The sequence below is a fragment of the Anticarsia gemmatalis genome, chromosome 6 (genome assembly GCF_050436995.1).
Source record: "Anticarsia gemmatalis isolate Benzon Research Colony breed Stoneville strain chromosome 6, ilAntGemm2 primary, whole genome shotgun sequence".
NCBI lineage: Eukaryota > Metazoa > Arthropoda > Insecta > Lepidoptera > Erebidae > Anticarsia > Anticarsia gemmatalis.
Window position 1 is genome coordinate 2,265,091 of NC_134750.1, and position 14,667 is coordinate 2,279,757.

General features: G+C 34.1%; 1 protein-coding gene across 1 annotated transcript in view; it reads right to left on the reverse strand.

Annotated features, from left to right (window-relative positions):
* Positions 1 to 6,790: 6,790 nt before the first annotated feature.
* LOC142973478 (alkylglycerol monooxygenase-like) overlaps positions 6,791 to 14,667 on the reverse strand; it is a 29,983-nt gene continuing 22,106 nt past the window's right edge. Inside the window, exons 9-10 of the mRNA XM_076115193.1 lie at positions 14,407 to 14,520; positions 6,791 to 8,041 (exon numbers count right to left, since the gene is read on the reverse strand). Coding sequence (XP_075971308.1) covers positions 7,775 to 8,041; positions 14,407 to 14,520 — 381 coding nt within the window. The 3' untranslated portion in view covers positions 6,791 to 7,774. The remainder of the gene's footprint in view (positions 8,042 to 14,406; positions 14,521 to 14,667) is intronic.

Genomic DNA, 14,667 nt, shown 5'->3' on the forward strand with positions numbered 1-14,667 from the left:
AGTCGCGGGAACAACTGAAGAACAGTGGAACTGAAACTTCAGCAATTATTAAAAAGGCTGCTTTTACATACTGAAAACCGTACTACATATTAAGTATTTAACGTACTTTTTTAAATAATAATAGGTTTTTTTAAATGTGTTTATATGCGTTGATGTCTTTTTAAACGATTTTGTGCGTAACTTGTAATCGATGGTGATGAATATAGCAAAAGATCTTCGTAGCAATCGTAGCAAGTAGCGTTTTTGGGTGTCCGTTAGTAATATTATATAAAAGTATACTTTATAAAAGGTTTTATGCATGAAACTTGTAATTGACAGCAATGTATTAAGCAAAAGATGTTCGTAATCCCTACGCCTCAAAGGGCATTCTTTGGTCACTGCGTGTTACGAAAAATGTCGTGATTTTATATTGGTATTCAATCAATTTTTGATGTGATTAGACATTATACAGATGGCCTATTTAGTGATGTTTAAGCAAAATTATTGGCATGTAAAGATTTGGTTCCTTCTGATTTTCATAAATATGTAGATTTTCATATATTAAAGCAGCTTTTACTTCTTTGATACTAAATTTTCAAGTATTTAAAAAAAAATAAGGCCAATATGAATATTTTATTTCTATTAATTTATTATGAAATCACCTCCAAATATTCTGTTTCAATTCATAATAAAGATATTTATAAGCAACATCAACATGAAATATACACATTTTATTATTCATAAAACGAAAGGACTTAGTTATACGCGTTTTCTTTTTATACCTATTATCATAATATTGATAAATAGTTTTTCTATGGTAAAGAAATAGGGGTTACATTTTCATGCCAAATATTTGGTTTTAATAAAAGATTGGATAGTTTTGTGTTATTCTTTTGTTTCAAGTTAGTTTTGGCCCGCGGGCTCGTTTGAGAATAGTTGGCATGTGCTATTTGCTTTGCATTATGAAGTTCTGTTGTTAAAGAAAATGAGAATGGTAAGTTATTCCGTTCTGTTTGACTATTCTTGGCTTTGGATTGTAAATTAAGTATTGTTATAGTGTTAGTAATCTGATATTTAATATCCGAAATACGGTCTACGGGTCTGCTTTTAGGGTGATATGGAGTTTAGACCTTGAATACACCGTACTGACTTAGCGAGTTTGATTTGGTATTCTTTCATAAACTGTAGAAAAAATCAGCAATCAATATTTTCTTAGGCAGTGTATGTGTATGTGAGTGAGCGCCGGATAACTCATCGAAAGGATGAAGCGACGGCAAATGTATGAATACAACTAGCTGTCATAATTTTAATATGATAAACTAACTGGCAATTATTTGGAATTAGTGAAACAGAGGTTTGCTGTTTTAAAAATAACTACAAATATACACTTTTCTTCGAACTATGTTGAAGTCCGCTCCCAGTCTCACTGGATGCAGCTGAATACCAATATTTACATGGAGCCTATCTATTACCTATTGGACCTCCACCCTGCCACGCCGCTACCATTGCCTCGGGAGGTCGTGGGTTCGATTCCCACACGGGACAATTATTTGTGCGATCAACAAATAAATTGTTTCGGGTCTGGTTGTATTTAGTGTCCGTTGTTTGAATATTTGTAAAAGTCCCCGCGACATAACAGCAATTCTTAGTGCCGGAGTTGTCTTTAAAAGTCAAAGTAGTATGATACCCTTTGGCAAGTCTGGCTGTCAGGAAATAAATAAAAGTAAATCCGTCTTATTCAACCAGTCAGTTATATCGTTTATAACGTCTCCCTTCCTATAAATAAGTTACGTTCTCAGTTATTAGTTGTGACGAGTTCCTGCAAGTTTCCCGTAAATGGTTTCTTTTATCTTTTGCAATTACAGGAAAAGGAAAAACTGATTATGTCGGGTATATCTTTGGCTATTGTGTGGGATAATTATCTCTTATATTCAGAGTATTGTTGCGTTGTTGCCGTGCAGGTAAATATAGAAAAGTTCGTAGAAAAAAAAGATAATTATTAGCATTTTTATTTTGTTTCTTAGAAGAATTAATCCCGCATCATACAGTTACATAATTTTAGATTAGAGGGAACCTTTGTAATATAACAGTTTATGCTACTACTAATTTATAGACAACGTGTATAGTAATATAGGCATTTACCAAAACAGACACCTGATAATTATAAAATCCCTAAATATTTGAATTATCCACTGTCTTTTAAAATAAAATCCCATTTTTTTCTAATCCTTGTTGCACTAAACGCAATAATTTAAATAATTATTGCCTTTAGTTTAGCAACATCCTTGATGCACTAAACGCAAAACATATTTTAAAACTAAAACTACACAAAAGCAACAACATCTAAACTTTTCCATGAAAAATGTTGATAAGTCAGAGCCATTATGTATAAGCTGTTGTAGGAAGTAACAAGCCTTACGAAGTTTCTCTTTGAGGTTCAAAACTTGTCTCGACGTAAGATAGAAGTAATATTGCCAAGTTTTACTCACACATCCACTTACTGATTAAACTTCACGCTTGTAGTAAATAAGGTTTAGCAGAAGTACTAGTGTACTTGAAGAACATTATCTAGGAAAGTATTTTGTTAAAAAATTACTACGCTCCTTCAAACGTCTGTATCATTGTAACAGTGATTTTGATTTCTAATAGAAATAGTGAATTACAATCATAATCGTGTGGTATATTCTGTGAAAATATATTGTACCAATTTAAGTAGCAGAGTACATTGATTTATAACTATTTTAAAAACATTCTACTCCGTGTTAAAAACGTACAATTCATATTTACAATTACTTCATCGGAAGAACGAATTTGGTATAAAAAAGATTTTTTTTCTATTAATAATGACTATTACGAAGTGAAAATTAAAATCCAAATAATAGTAAAATCCTGGCCGATATTCAGCTACAGTGGCCAGTTTAATTGAAACCAGCCAACCGATCATTTGCATCTACTATAAGCCTAAATTGATAGGTATTATTTTAATAAAAAAACGATGTTTAAGCTAACAAAACCTAAAACAGTACAATCTGGGGATGTAATCATTATCTCTTAGACCAACACTACACTGACTATATTTAAACCACAAAAACAATGATTGAAATCAGAACCTAAATCAAATACAACGTACCCCGAAGCAATGAACAAACGCTACCAACAATATCGTTGAGCAAACTATTCTTAGGAAACGTTAAAACCACATCCTACTAGTAAACAGTACGAAGCAATACGTAAAGTAAATACAATTAAGTTTCGTGTGCGTTTCCAACCAAATAAATAATGTAACACAGAATAGAATGTTTCAGAAGTTAATAGTACGTTTGAAGTACAACTCTAAGCTAAAACTGAAACAGATTTGGGCATTTCTCGAAGACTGAAGCAAAAAATTAGCATTTTTAATAATATGTATAAGCTTAACGTACGTAGCGTAACTTTTAAACTATCGCGTTGCATGTTTATAAAATAATAAATAAAAAATATGATACGGGTATAAATTATTTCGACTGCCTCCGTGGCGCAGTGGTCTAGGTCACCACGCCGATACCACTGCATCGGTCGTGGGTTCGATTCCCACACGGAGCAATTATTTGTGCGATCCACAAATAATTGTCTCGGGTCTGGTTGTGCTTTGTGTCCGTTGTTTGTATGTTTGTAAAAGTCCCCGCGACACAAGAGCAATTCTTAGTGCGGGAGTTGTCTTTAAAAAAAAAAAAGAAAAAAAAATGCAAACATACAGCACTGCATTTTTCTACAGTCGATACTGCCGAATAATGAAAGTTTGACATTGAAAATGTACTACCAAAATAGTATCTACGATGTCCGTTAGCTATTAGAGTTGCTGATCAGTAGCTCGATTCACAACTACTATCGACTATCGACAACCGACCTGTCATTGAGAAATTTTGTATGAAAATCTGATCAGCGCCTCTGACGGGTGTCTTAGGAAACATTTTGGCAGTACATTCTAAATGTCAAAATTTCGATAGCTAGTCGGTTGTCGGTAGTCGATAGTGGTAGAGAATCGAGGTACAGGTTTACATAGATACAAAATTTCTCGATGATAAGTTGGTTGTCGGTAATCGATAGTGGGAGAGCATTGAAATGCCTGACGTTACGGCATAGGTAACTGTGACGGTAGGCTGACTGTCAGCTGACCTTCGAAACACGGAGACACTCAGAACAAATTCCACTAAAAGGCTTCCACGACTTGGTGTTATGTGCAAATTTTTATAGTCTTCGTTACCAGTGTAAGAAAGTATTTTCGCATCTATTTATTTATCTGTGTTTGTTACTGCTTTTATGTAGAACAAACCTCTGTATTTTGGTTTCTATTATTACAAAGTTACAGTAACTTGAATGTTTGCGATTGTACGCAACGTTTGTTTCGTGTTTTGCTTTCATTTCAGTTCAAAAGTTACGAGTAAACATCAAATACGGATTATATTGTACTAATGTTTATGAAACGGGTTGAATGAAATAGTAGTTCATTTATATTTCATTGTGTTTTGGCTGTGGGTATAGGGGCGTGTAGACTCATTCTATAGTTCAACAACTTAGTAGAGAGCATTTGCATGCACAAGTTATCTATATTACAATAATAATAAAATAAAGTAACAGCATCAAAAAGGTTCACATTAACTGCGTGGGCTTGGGGACCACTGATGATCTAAACTCTAAATTTTGTTAACCTTTGCCAGCCACGAGCTTCGCGTAGAAGGGTCTCTACTAAGTTACTTGGTTACAACGTTAACAAAAAATCAAATGAAAATCAGAACCGTCTTTTCTTCGCGTATTATACGTTATTGAATATTGATTTACGGTATGACGATCTATATATAGTAATAAGTAGATATCAAGTGGTAGATCACTTTTACTGTTCACTGAAAGTTTGATTAAAATCCAGCCTGCAATTTGTATTTCAAAAGCTCATTTGAAACAAGATCGACTACGTGTAGCGAATAAAAAATTCGTTTGTATTTGGTTTGCCGCTAATAATTTAACCATTTGTAATGTTATAAACAGTTTAGGGCCAATTCCACAGTTTTTATTCAAGTGTCAGATAACAAATTTGTAAGATTATAATATCTGTTTCTAGCGGCCCGCGACCTAACCTAATTTAAACAGTTGTTTCACAAAAAAACCTTTACAACTGTTTCACATAAACCTTCCTATTGAATCACCTTACCTATTAAAGAAACCGCATCAAAATCCATAGCTTAGTTTAAGAAATCTAAGAATACATACAGACATAGTGACAGCCGCGGGAAGCGATTTTGCTTTATTTATACTACTAACTGACCCGCGCAACTTCGCTTGCGTCCAATAAGAGAGAATGTGTGAAAGTTTTCCCCGTTTTTGTAACATTAATTACTGGTACTCTGCTCCTTTTGGTCGTAGCGTGATGATATATAGTCTATGTCCTTTCTCGGGTATCATGATATCTCCATACCAAATTTCATGCAAATTGGTTCAGTAGTTTAGGCGTGATTGAGTAGCAGCCAGACAGACCGACAGACAGACAGAGTTACTTTCGCATTTATAATATTAGTATGGATGTATTCCTAAGCCTCTATCTAAGTCGTTGTGCCCGCGAACCTAGATTACTTTTATAGCCTTTATTCAAATATTATGGACAGGAGGACAGTTACATTTGATTTTGTAATAATGGCGGCCTTTTGAGATAAGGCTCGTTTGTTTGAATTAGTTGTTAGATAGGAAGTTTTGAGTGTCTCAAGAGACCTGTTTATTCATATGGTTCTATCTTTACCTGTAATTTTGTCCAAATGAAGGATTTCTAGAAGTGAAAGGTATAATATGCGGTGTAAGTTATCTAAAGGTAGCATTCGATTCTTAGCGACCGCGACGCGCGACCGCCACCCGCGACCATGGTCGCCTGTCGCGAGGCGACCCTAGCTTTCGGATTTCAGCGACGCGGCGACGGCGACATCGTCACTCTTCCCGCAGTTTTAACGGGTGACGGTTGTGTTCTAATGCAGTACGATATGTTGGACAATTATTCCGCAGCTAGGAAAAAAGTTATTCAGCAGCTATTGGAGGAAGAAGAAGATGATGATATTCTTATTATGCTATTATCTATGCCTCCAGAAAAAAGAATGAGGATTGATTCAATCTTCACATCACGAGAAGAAGAGGGTTGCTTTCAAATACTCATAAAACAACATTTGAATAATTATAAAGAAGAAAAGTTCAGAAAATATTGTAGGTTAAATCATAAGCAGTTTTTAATAACTAATTCTATTAACTTCTCGTCCTCGTTCGGTGAAAATGCCGCCATTTTGATGTGCTTCTCGCCTGCGTCGCGTGACGGCACTGCCTCCGATGCGACCGAGTCGCTGTCGCCACGCTGCTCTCTAGCCACGCCCACCGGTCGCGCGTCGCGGTCGCTAGATTTGTTTAGTACTCCATATAAATCCATACTAAGCAGTGGGTCGCGCGACCCGGTCGCGGTCGCGGGTCGCGGTCGCGCGTCGCGGTCGCTAAGAACCGAATGCTACCTTTAATGTCAATATCGAAATCCTGTCATTGATTAGAAAGAAGTGATCTTTTTTAGATTTATCGAAGAGAAAAATATACATACATACATTATGATTTTAAAAACTTACCTTTATAACAGTCCGATATATTATGATTTTGAAATCTGTATTCATTGCCTCTTTTATACGAACTTTTCACAAATGTTTTCACCAAACAATAATATAATTGTAAGGTTACGTCTTTATGAGACTCGGCTCACAATTCTGAAGACTTTAGGATTGGGGAGTAAAAAAATAAAAGGATACATTATTTTTGCGCTGTTTTATTTAATAAATTCGTAACAAATAATTTATCAATAGTCGTTATAAACGTGTCTAGAGTAAACTATACAAATGCTAAGGCGACTTAGAATAATTATTAATAATTATTCACAAATAAATTCGCTGTACACTATTATTTATTAAATTATAAAAAACATAATTAACCATTATTGTAACTATTCTATGTATTTGGTGTTCATTTTTAAATATACAGTGTGTTTTAACTAATTATTATTAAATTATTGTACTTAATTTTAACACAGAAATGGCTACAGTCGTATTTTTAATTATAAATAATATTATGAACAAGACTTTGAAGTCAAAAGGTTTCTACTTATTTCTAATTATTGTATTTTTTGTAAGAGCACAGAAGTGTCTAGGCCAAGTTCTCTTTAATATTATTCATATACACTTATTTATTTATTGTTTCTTTATAAAAAGTAACTTTATTCTTTATAAATACACAAGCATGGCTATTTTTCGAAATTTACATAAAAACGTAATTCAATAATCAATTTTATTGTAAATCGGCAATACATTTCATTATGTTAAAAAAAAACAAAACATTAATTGTGGTCTTTATGCATCAACATAACATATTAACATTTTCAGAACGTATACTGACATTAACGAGTAATTTCGAACTCGCCACGATCGCTTTGGCTCTCTGAAAAACTATTTATGGCAGTAACCTTTATATGAAATGTTTTATTTGCTGTGAATATTTAAAGTGAGCACTTATTCAGAAAAGCTCAATATAGCCTTCACTTAGCCGCTGCCACAAAACAAACAAGGCTTTTAAACATAAATTGAGTTGTATTAACAAACCTGCACTAAAAAATCGTATAAAAATGTAACAATAAACTTACATAATATTAAGGCATAACTTGGCTATTATTTCATTTGTACATTTCATATATTCGCTCAAACACACGTAAATTCAAAATCATCAGTCGTTTAGTTTGTAAACTAAGATGTATTTATTCCACCTTCCTGGTCTTCTTGATCTCTAAGAACTTGAGTATATTGAGGCACCAGAACATGGCAGACGCTACGTAAAAGACTTGAAGTCCTGTGGCAAGAGCTGGGCTGCTTACGGCCACGCTCCTTGTGAAGAAGGCAAGGGCTGAACACCTGACGACTTCCGAAAGGGCAGCGTATTTGGAGTTGTCGAACAGCATGCCAATGATGGTCAAAGATGCAATGATGTAGAAGACAAAGATCAGAACGGAGATCGGAGTCATACCCTGTAACAATAGAAAATGTATGTTAGTTAAGACATTTATTACTCTTTTTTGGTCGAACATCTTGACATTTTACCTTTAATTGATTTATTTTTTTATTTAAATCAATTATGACTTTCAATTATAACATTCTATAAATCTTTTGTCGCTGTCTTTATAATACTTAAAAAATGAATTGAAAAAATCGTTCATCATTTTATTATTACAAAAGTAAATGAAAAATTCTAACACTTATTCTAAGAGCTCAAAAATCTCCAATAAATAAATCTGCGACGACAGATAGCAACAGAGAATAAACAATAATAATTTAGAATTATCTGTCTGATCCCAAACCGCAGCATTTAAAGGATCGTGGTCTTTATTTATTATGTCTACAGACAGTTAAATGTATTGAGAGATCAGATACGTCTAGTCGCTATTTGAATAAGGACTTAGGGTTTATTAAGACTCGGTTTATCGTTGACACAATCCATCGTGTATTTCAGTACACAAGATTCCTTTGTGAATATACTAACGTGTTTAATTAAAATTACTTTTAGTGCTGCACGTTTCGAGTCATCGTTAGTGACAGGTTAATTGCTGAAATTAAATTTTCGCTTTGCAAATTTAATATAAAATAGGATACGGGGATTAACGCGACTACGGCAAGTGCACCGAAACTTTAGCCAGTCCAAGGTAAAATGCCATTCCATGGAGGTATAGCAAAAGACCTTATATATAGCCTAGGTCAGTATAATCCAGGTAGTCAATGTTATAACTAAAGCAATCCTTAACGAATTACGTTGGATCATCTAAAGATCGGCAAATGCATATCGGATCTGAATCACTGAGATTGTATGTTTACACAGGGTTGAAGACAGTTTATGATAAACTTTGCCTCAAGACAAAAAATGCCATTTTTCGAAATAACGTAAATGTGATGACAGTATAAATTCGGCGTTGCTACACCATTACTTTCCAAGAATCCATGTTACTTAAGGCTTTACATGAGAAGATTTCCTTTAAAATTTTACGACTTACATGTGATGGTTATAAAGCAAGATTGGTGGTTTCAGCTTAGTATCATTTCGTTTTATAGTCGCTCCTTTGACGTGAGTACTTCGTCTGTGACATAGAGTAAAATATACTCCAGCTTTAATGGAGATTATTAAAAGTGCTTTTACATTATTAGATGTTTTTAGGTTCCAGTTTATATTAAGAGACAAAATGTTGATGCTTTCCACCATTTTGTTTTTTTTTTTGGCGATAGTTGTCTTTTATGTGTTTTCAGTTACCATAATTTAATAAAAATAATTTGGTTTGCAATGGGTTTGGTTGCCTCAAATGAAGATTTTTATGCCTATGTTGACAATGGTATGGTATAAAGGATGTTTATCTACTTTTAATGAATATAGAAATAAAATCGACGAAAAATAACTCTTAACAAAATGTTTGTCAAATTAAAATTGTTTCTGACTCGAAAAAACTATTTATACTCTTTATTTTGAATTTTATTAAAGTTACCCGTTCGCTTTGTGGCTTACGAATAACGGCTTTGTAAGTACTCTCTTTTATTTGAAATAATGGATTAATACCAAAAATAATGGAACTTTTTATTAAAGTAATGCCTCAGGCATTTTCATTTAATAAATGGTGGTGACATTTGAACTAAAATCAAATAAGAAAAAGTTAAATTTTAAAGGGTTACAGAAACCTACGATACGCCCACGCATATAATATTAAGTTGGCAACGTGTACCATACATACTATCCAAAGTAGAGATCTTCAAAAATATTAATTGAAGCATGTGTATGAAACACGTGCTAGGTAACAATTTATCTACATTCTGTAAGCATTAACAATTTGGTCATCGTTAACTCAAATAAGGAAATGTAGACACTCGTTTCCAAAACGAAAAGCGTGTATTAAACAATCCACTTTTAATTTTCTTTTCTAAATTTCTCTTTAAGTTACTCACTCGTTTTTGATTGAGCCTTTTGTAATTAATTTTATCATTTAGCCATCATTTGCCATTGCACAAACATTGTCACAGGAGGCTTAGAATGTTATTCTAATTTGATGTTAGACTTTCATGCGTACTTATTAATATGGATTTAGATATAAAACACTTTTCGTTTACTTCATAACCATTGTTTATCCGAATGTGTAAAGCTGTCGCCTATCGTCATAGCAATTAAATTTATTCCTAAATTTTCTTCTTTTATTATTAGAAACAAGGTCATGGATGGCTTAAGGCGGTTTCGCGGTCCGATGTCTTCCAACATTTAATCAAATTAAATGGCACTTTTTATTTCAAAGTTGGATCAAGAGCTGAAAATAATTTTTGCCTTTAGCGTTCTGCTTATGATATAAAATAGACGATCCTTTTTAGTTTATTTCTGCTCACATATTTATTTCTTAAGGCAGTTTTTCTTTCAACCCTTTTAGTGACTGACAAGTCTATTCTTGATTCTATAAGATATTCTGATCGTAGACTTCTTATTATAACTAGGAGTATCTGAACACTGGTGAAAATAGATTCGAAATGTACCGCATTTAAACAGTACTCTTATTTTGTTAATTCGCCTTTTCCAATTTAAGTAATCAGATTAACAACACCGCTTACATCTTTGTCACTTAATAATAATTATTCAAATTTGTTCTAATCACAAGTCGACATATACATATAACACTTAACAATCCATTCATTATGAGCTCGCTACTTAAGTTGGTAATTAAGGATTCGACAGAACGATGCTGACTTAATGGTACAAAGCTACTCATGAGGTGATGAAGCTTTGCGCAAAACTGCTTAGACGTAAAATTGTTGTAGCAGAAAAATAAGGAAAGTTACTTTACGTAACTATTTATTGGAGCTGAGGAAAAAAATACTGTACTAGGATGCTACTTCACCGTGTTAGAATGAAATATATTGTTTAATTGTATACTTCTATACATTCACAAACGATTAGATTTTGAACAGTTAAAAGTATTCATTGTTCAAGATGTAAAAGCAATTTACAATTTAAGTTCCCAATTCATTTACAAGTCAGGTCTTTTGTTATACGAAAACAACTCAATCAAATTACTTAGAGTTATCTACTACCGTGTCTCGTTCCTTTGGATCTATAGCCTAAAGCATCTATAACTACTTGATCTTTCAAATCTATTTTGGTATATGTTTAATTGAACATTCAAAGCAGAACAGCAGGCATTTTCTTAACATAACGAACAATATTATCGGCCTACCTCTGGATATGGATGCCGGCAGAATGCCGTGATGTGGAAAAATAGAACGTGTTTTGTTATTATTATAATGCGGAGATGAAAAGTTGCTTCGCCTCCAGCAATTAGGATTAACGATAATATAATTTGGGAACACACGGATCTTTAGAACGTACCGTTATGCAAGCATAAGGAGATAATAATAAAGTATCCTACTATACGGCAAAGAAATAACTCAATAGATAGATAGAAAGACAGTCTGGAGACTCAAATTTTGTTCGCGATATCAAAACATCTTCAATCTAATCTAAACAATGAAATAAATAAGACCGAATGTTCTTGAACAAAAAATTACCTATTTATAGAATTCCAAGCCAAAAAAATACAGGGAACAAAAACTCAATTCGCTCTATAATATGATATTCATGAAACCGGTACGCTTTCCCATATGTTTCCATCCCCCAGAGTCAAGGTGAAAAAACATAATTTCAGGGCAACAAAGGCACCACACGTGAAAATTTATTAATGGCTGCTCAAATTTCAGGATGTGATGACGAAAAGGCAATTATAAATCTTTGCAGGTCAATGGCAGCAAGGCCATGGGTAGCCATTAATTTCGACAAGGATATCATAAAGGGAAAATTTGATGCCTTATAAATTAGGGTGCTTGCTTCAAGGTTATTAAGAAGACAGTGAAAAGGGTCTTTTAGAAATATGCTGAGTCCTTTTTCTTAGTAAACTTAGATGTTAACTTAACTTACTAGGATAAAATATTAATTAAGACGGGGTATTCCATATTTTACATAATATACAAAAAATCGTGTTCTACCAACCCCGAAATTTAGCCTACTGAATGACAAAACTACAACTTGAATTAGATATTACCAGAAAATTCTTTCTTTTTGTTTGTATAAAGAATAATAATATCTAGTTTTTGCTTTAGTTCCAGTTGTGTCAACAATAATCATAAATAAAAAACCGGAACGATCTTACTTCATGAATCTGGGGGCACGGTAGTGCCCCCGCCAAGACGAGCCAAGCGAAGCGCAAGCGCAAGGGCACTACCTACCTTTTCTCGAAGCGCTTCGTCGTATTTTTGAACCTTCATAACTTGAGTTTGGGTTATACCAGATAAACAAAATTTTCAGGATATAATGTCAGTGGTAGACTTAATAAACCTCTAAAGTTTCAATTGCATAGCTCTTATACTTTAGATTTTATTGATATCTAAAATACCCCGATTTCGTCACTCACTCACTGATGATCAACAAAATTCTTAAGGTACTTCCTGAAGTCCTAGAAAACTGAAATTTGGTATGTAAGCTAGTATTAGTACCCAAACAACAAAAAAATCCTAAAACTTGGAACTTTTACCCCCCAACCCCTTAAACTAAGGGGTGAAAGTTTGTTCGAGACTTCCGCAACTTTTGACGCTAGAGGTCTGAATGCGGCCGCGGAGGGGTAAAAATCTGAAATAGGGAAACTTAATTCCCTATTTCCTGCTTGAGATCTGAAAATTATACACAAGTACATAGAACACAAACTTTTCATCAAATCAAAACATTATCCTACCCATAAGTACTTAGATATGAATAATATTACTACACTTCACTTCGGTAAGTGTTTATTATTAATCAACCTATACTTTTGAACATAAGCATCGTAAGTATAGTATGCGCCAACGCCCGCCGCCTGCCCCCTCGTCCCCGCGCAGTAGCTAAAAATAATCGGCCCGTCAGCGAGCGCGGCACCCGAACGCGGGCAGACGCGCGAGGGCAGACGTCGTTGACGGTTGTCTCGTTGAATGAAAAATTTTCGGAATATTTCGGTGATTTAAAAGTTTGCTATCGCGGAGAAAAAAACCATTTGCCTAATATTTAATTGTTAGTACAAAAAAATACTTGTATTTGTCGCTCATTTTATCTTTCTATCATAAGCAACCTACAAAAAGAAATGAAATCCCACAAAAACATTTCATGTTAAATGTTGCCAAGACGAGACCATATAGCTCGCACTGTCAAAAAGTAATCAGATCCCGTGTAGAGCCAAGTTTCTAACCCTACATGCCCAGACCTAAATCGATAAGCCCTAATTTCACACTCAAGTTACGGGGAAATTCTACAGCCATAGCTCGTACTGCGTTGTTCGTAGCGCGTAGCAGAGTTTTTACGCTATAATCTCGTAGGCGTGCAAACCTTGGACGTAACTGGCGAGTCGGCCGCACGGACTTTTTGCTATTCGTCATATGGGCTTGAGCTTAAAAATCTATTCAATCTTCTAAACTCTTTCCGTGCGGCCATCTCGCCAGTTACGTCCAAGGTTTGCACGCCTACGAGATTATAGCGTAAAAACTCTGCTACGCGCTACGAACAACGCAGTACGAGCTATGGCTGTAGAATTTCCCCGTAACTTGAGTGTGAAATTAGGGCTTATCGATTTAGGTCTGGGCATGTAGGGTTAGAAACTTGGCTCTACACGGGATCTGATTACTTTTTGACAGTGCGAGCTATATGGTCTCGTCTTGGCAACATTTAACATGAAATGTTTTTGTGGGATCTCTATTATCACGAACAAATTTTAATATTAGACCGTAATACAATGCTAAAATAGATGCAATATTTCTTTACGACAGGCGGAACAACGGGTCTCACTTACGACAATGAATAAAAGATTTTGTAAGGGGAACTTCTGAACATGATTTTACTTTTATACTCATAATTTTATCACAAGATTGCTTAATATACTGCACAAACAATATTAAAGCCTTGCCTCAGTAAAAAGGATTCTGAAAACCAGTAACGTACTTACGTCTAGAATTTTTATTTGTGTTTGTTGGAGATAATAGAGCGTTTTTATTTTGTATACCAATACCTATTCCATCGAATAATTAAAATCTATTACAGACTTATTAAACCAATATTACCTATGATTGCTTATGATGGCATTATTACCTATATGATAAACTATACGTACTCACACTATACGTACGTACATTTTGGTAATTACTTTTCCATTGCCATTTTATGCGTGATTTATAATTTTCGCTATGCATTTAAGATCTTATTAGGCTCATTACAAATCTTTTCTAAACAGTCACTTTACTTTTTTTAAATAAATTTGGAGCAAAATATATCAAAACATTTTAGGATTATAATTCGACTTACCATGTACTTAGAAGCCAGCTCAAAGAATCCATACAACACAATAGTGTAATGTGCTACGAGGTACACGTTGCACCAGAGAGGAAGCTTCACATCAAACTTGTCTCTGTTCTCAACCTGCGAATAAAAATAATAGATTACCTTTGAACTTATGAAGTCCTAGTAACATTCTCACAAGACCTTATAACGTAGATCATATTAAAGGTATAATAAATTTTGCATGTTTGAACTTAGCATTTATTTTAATATTTATTGTACGATGAG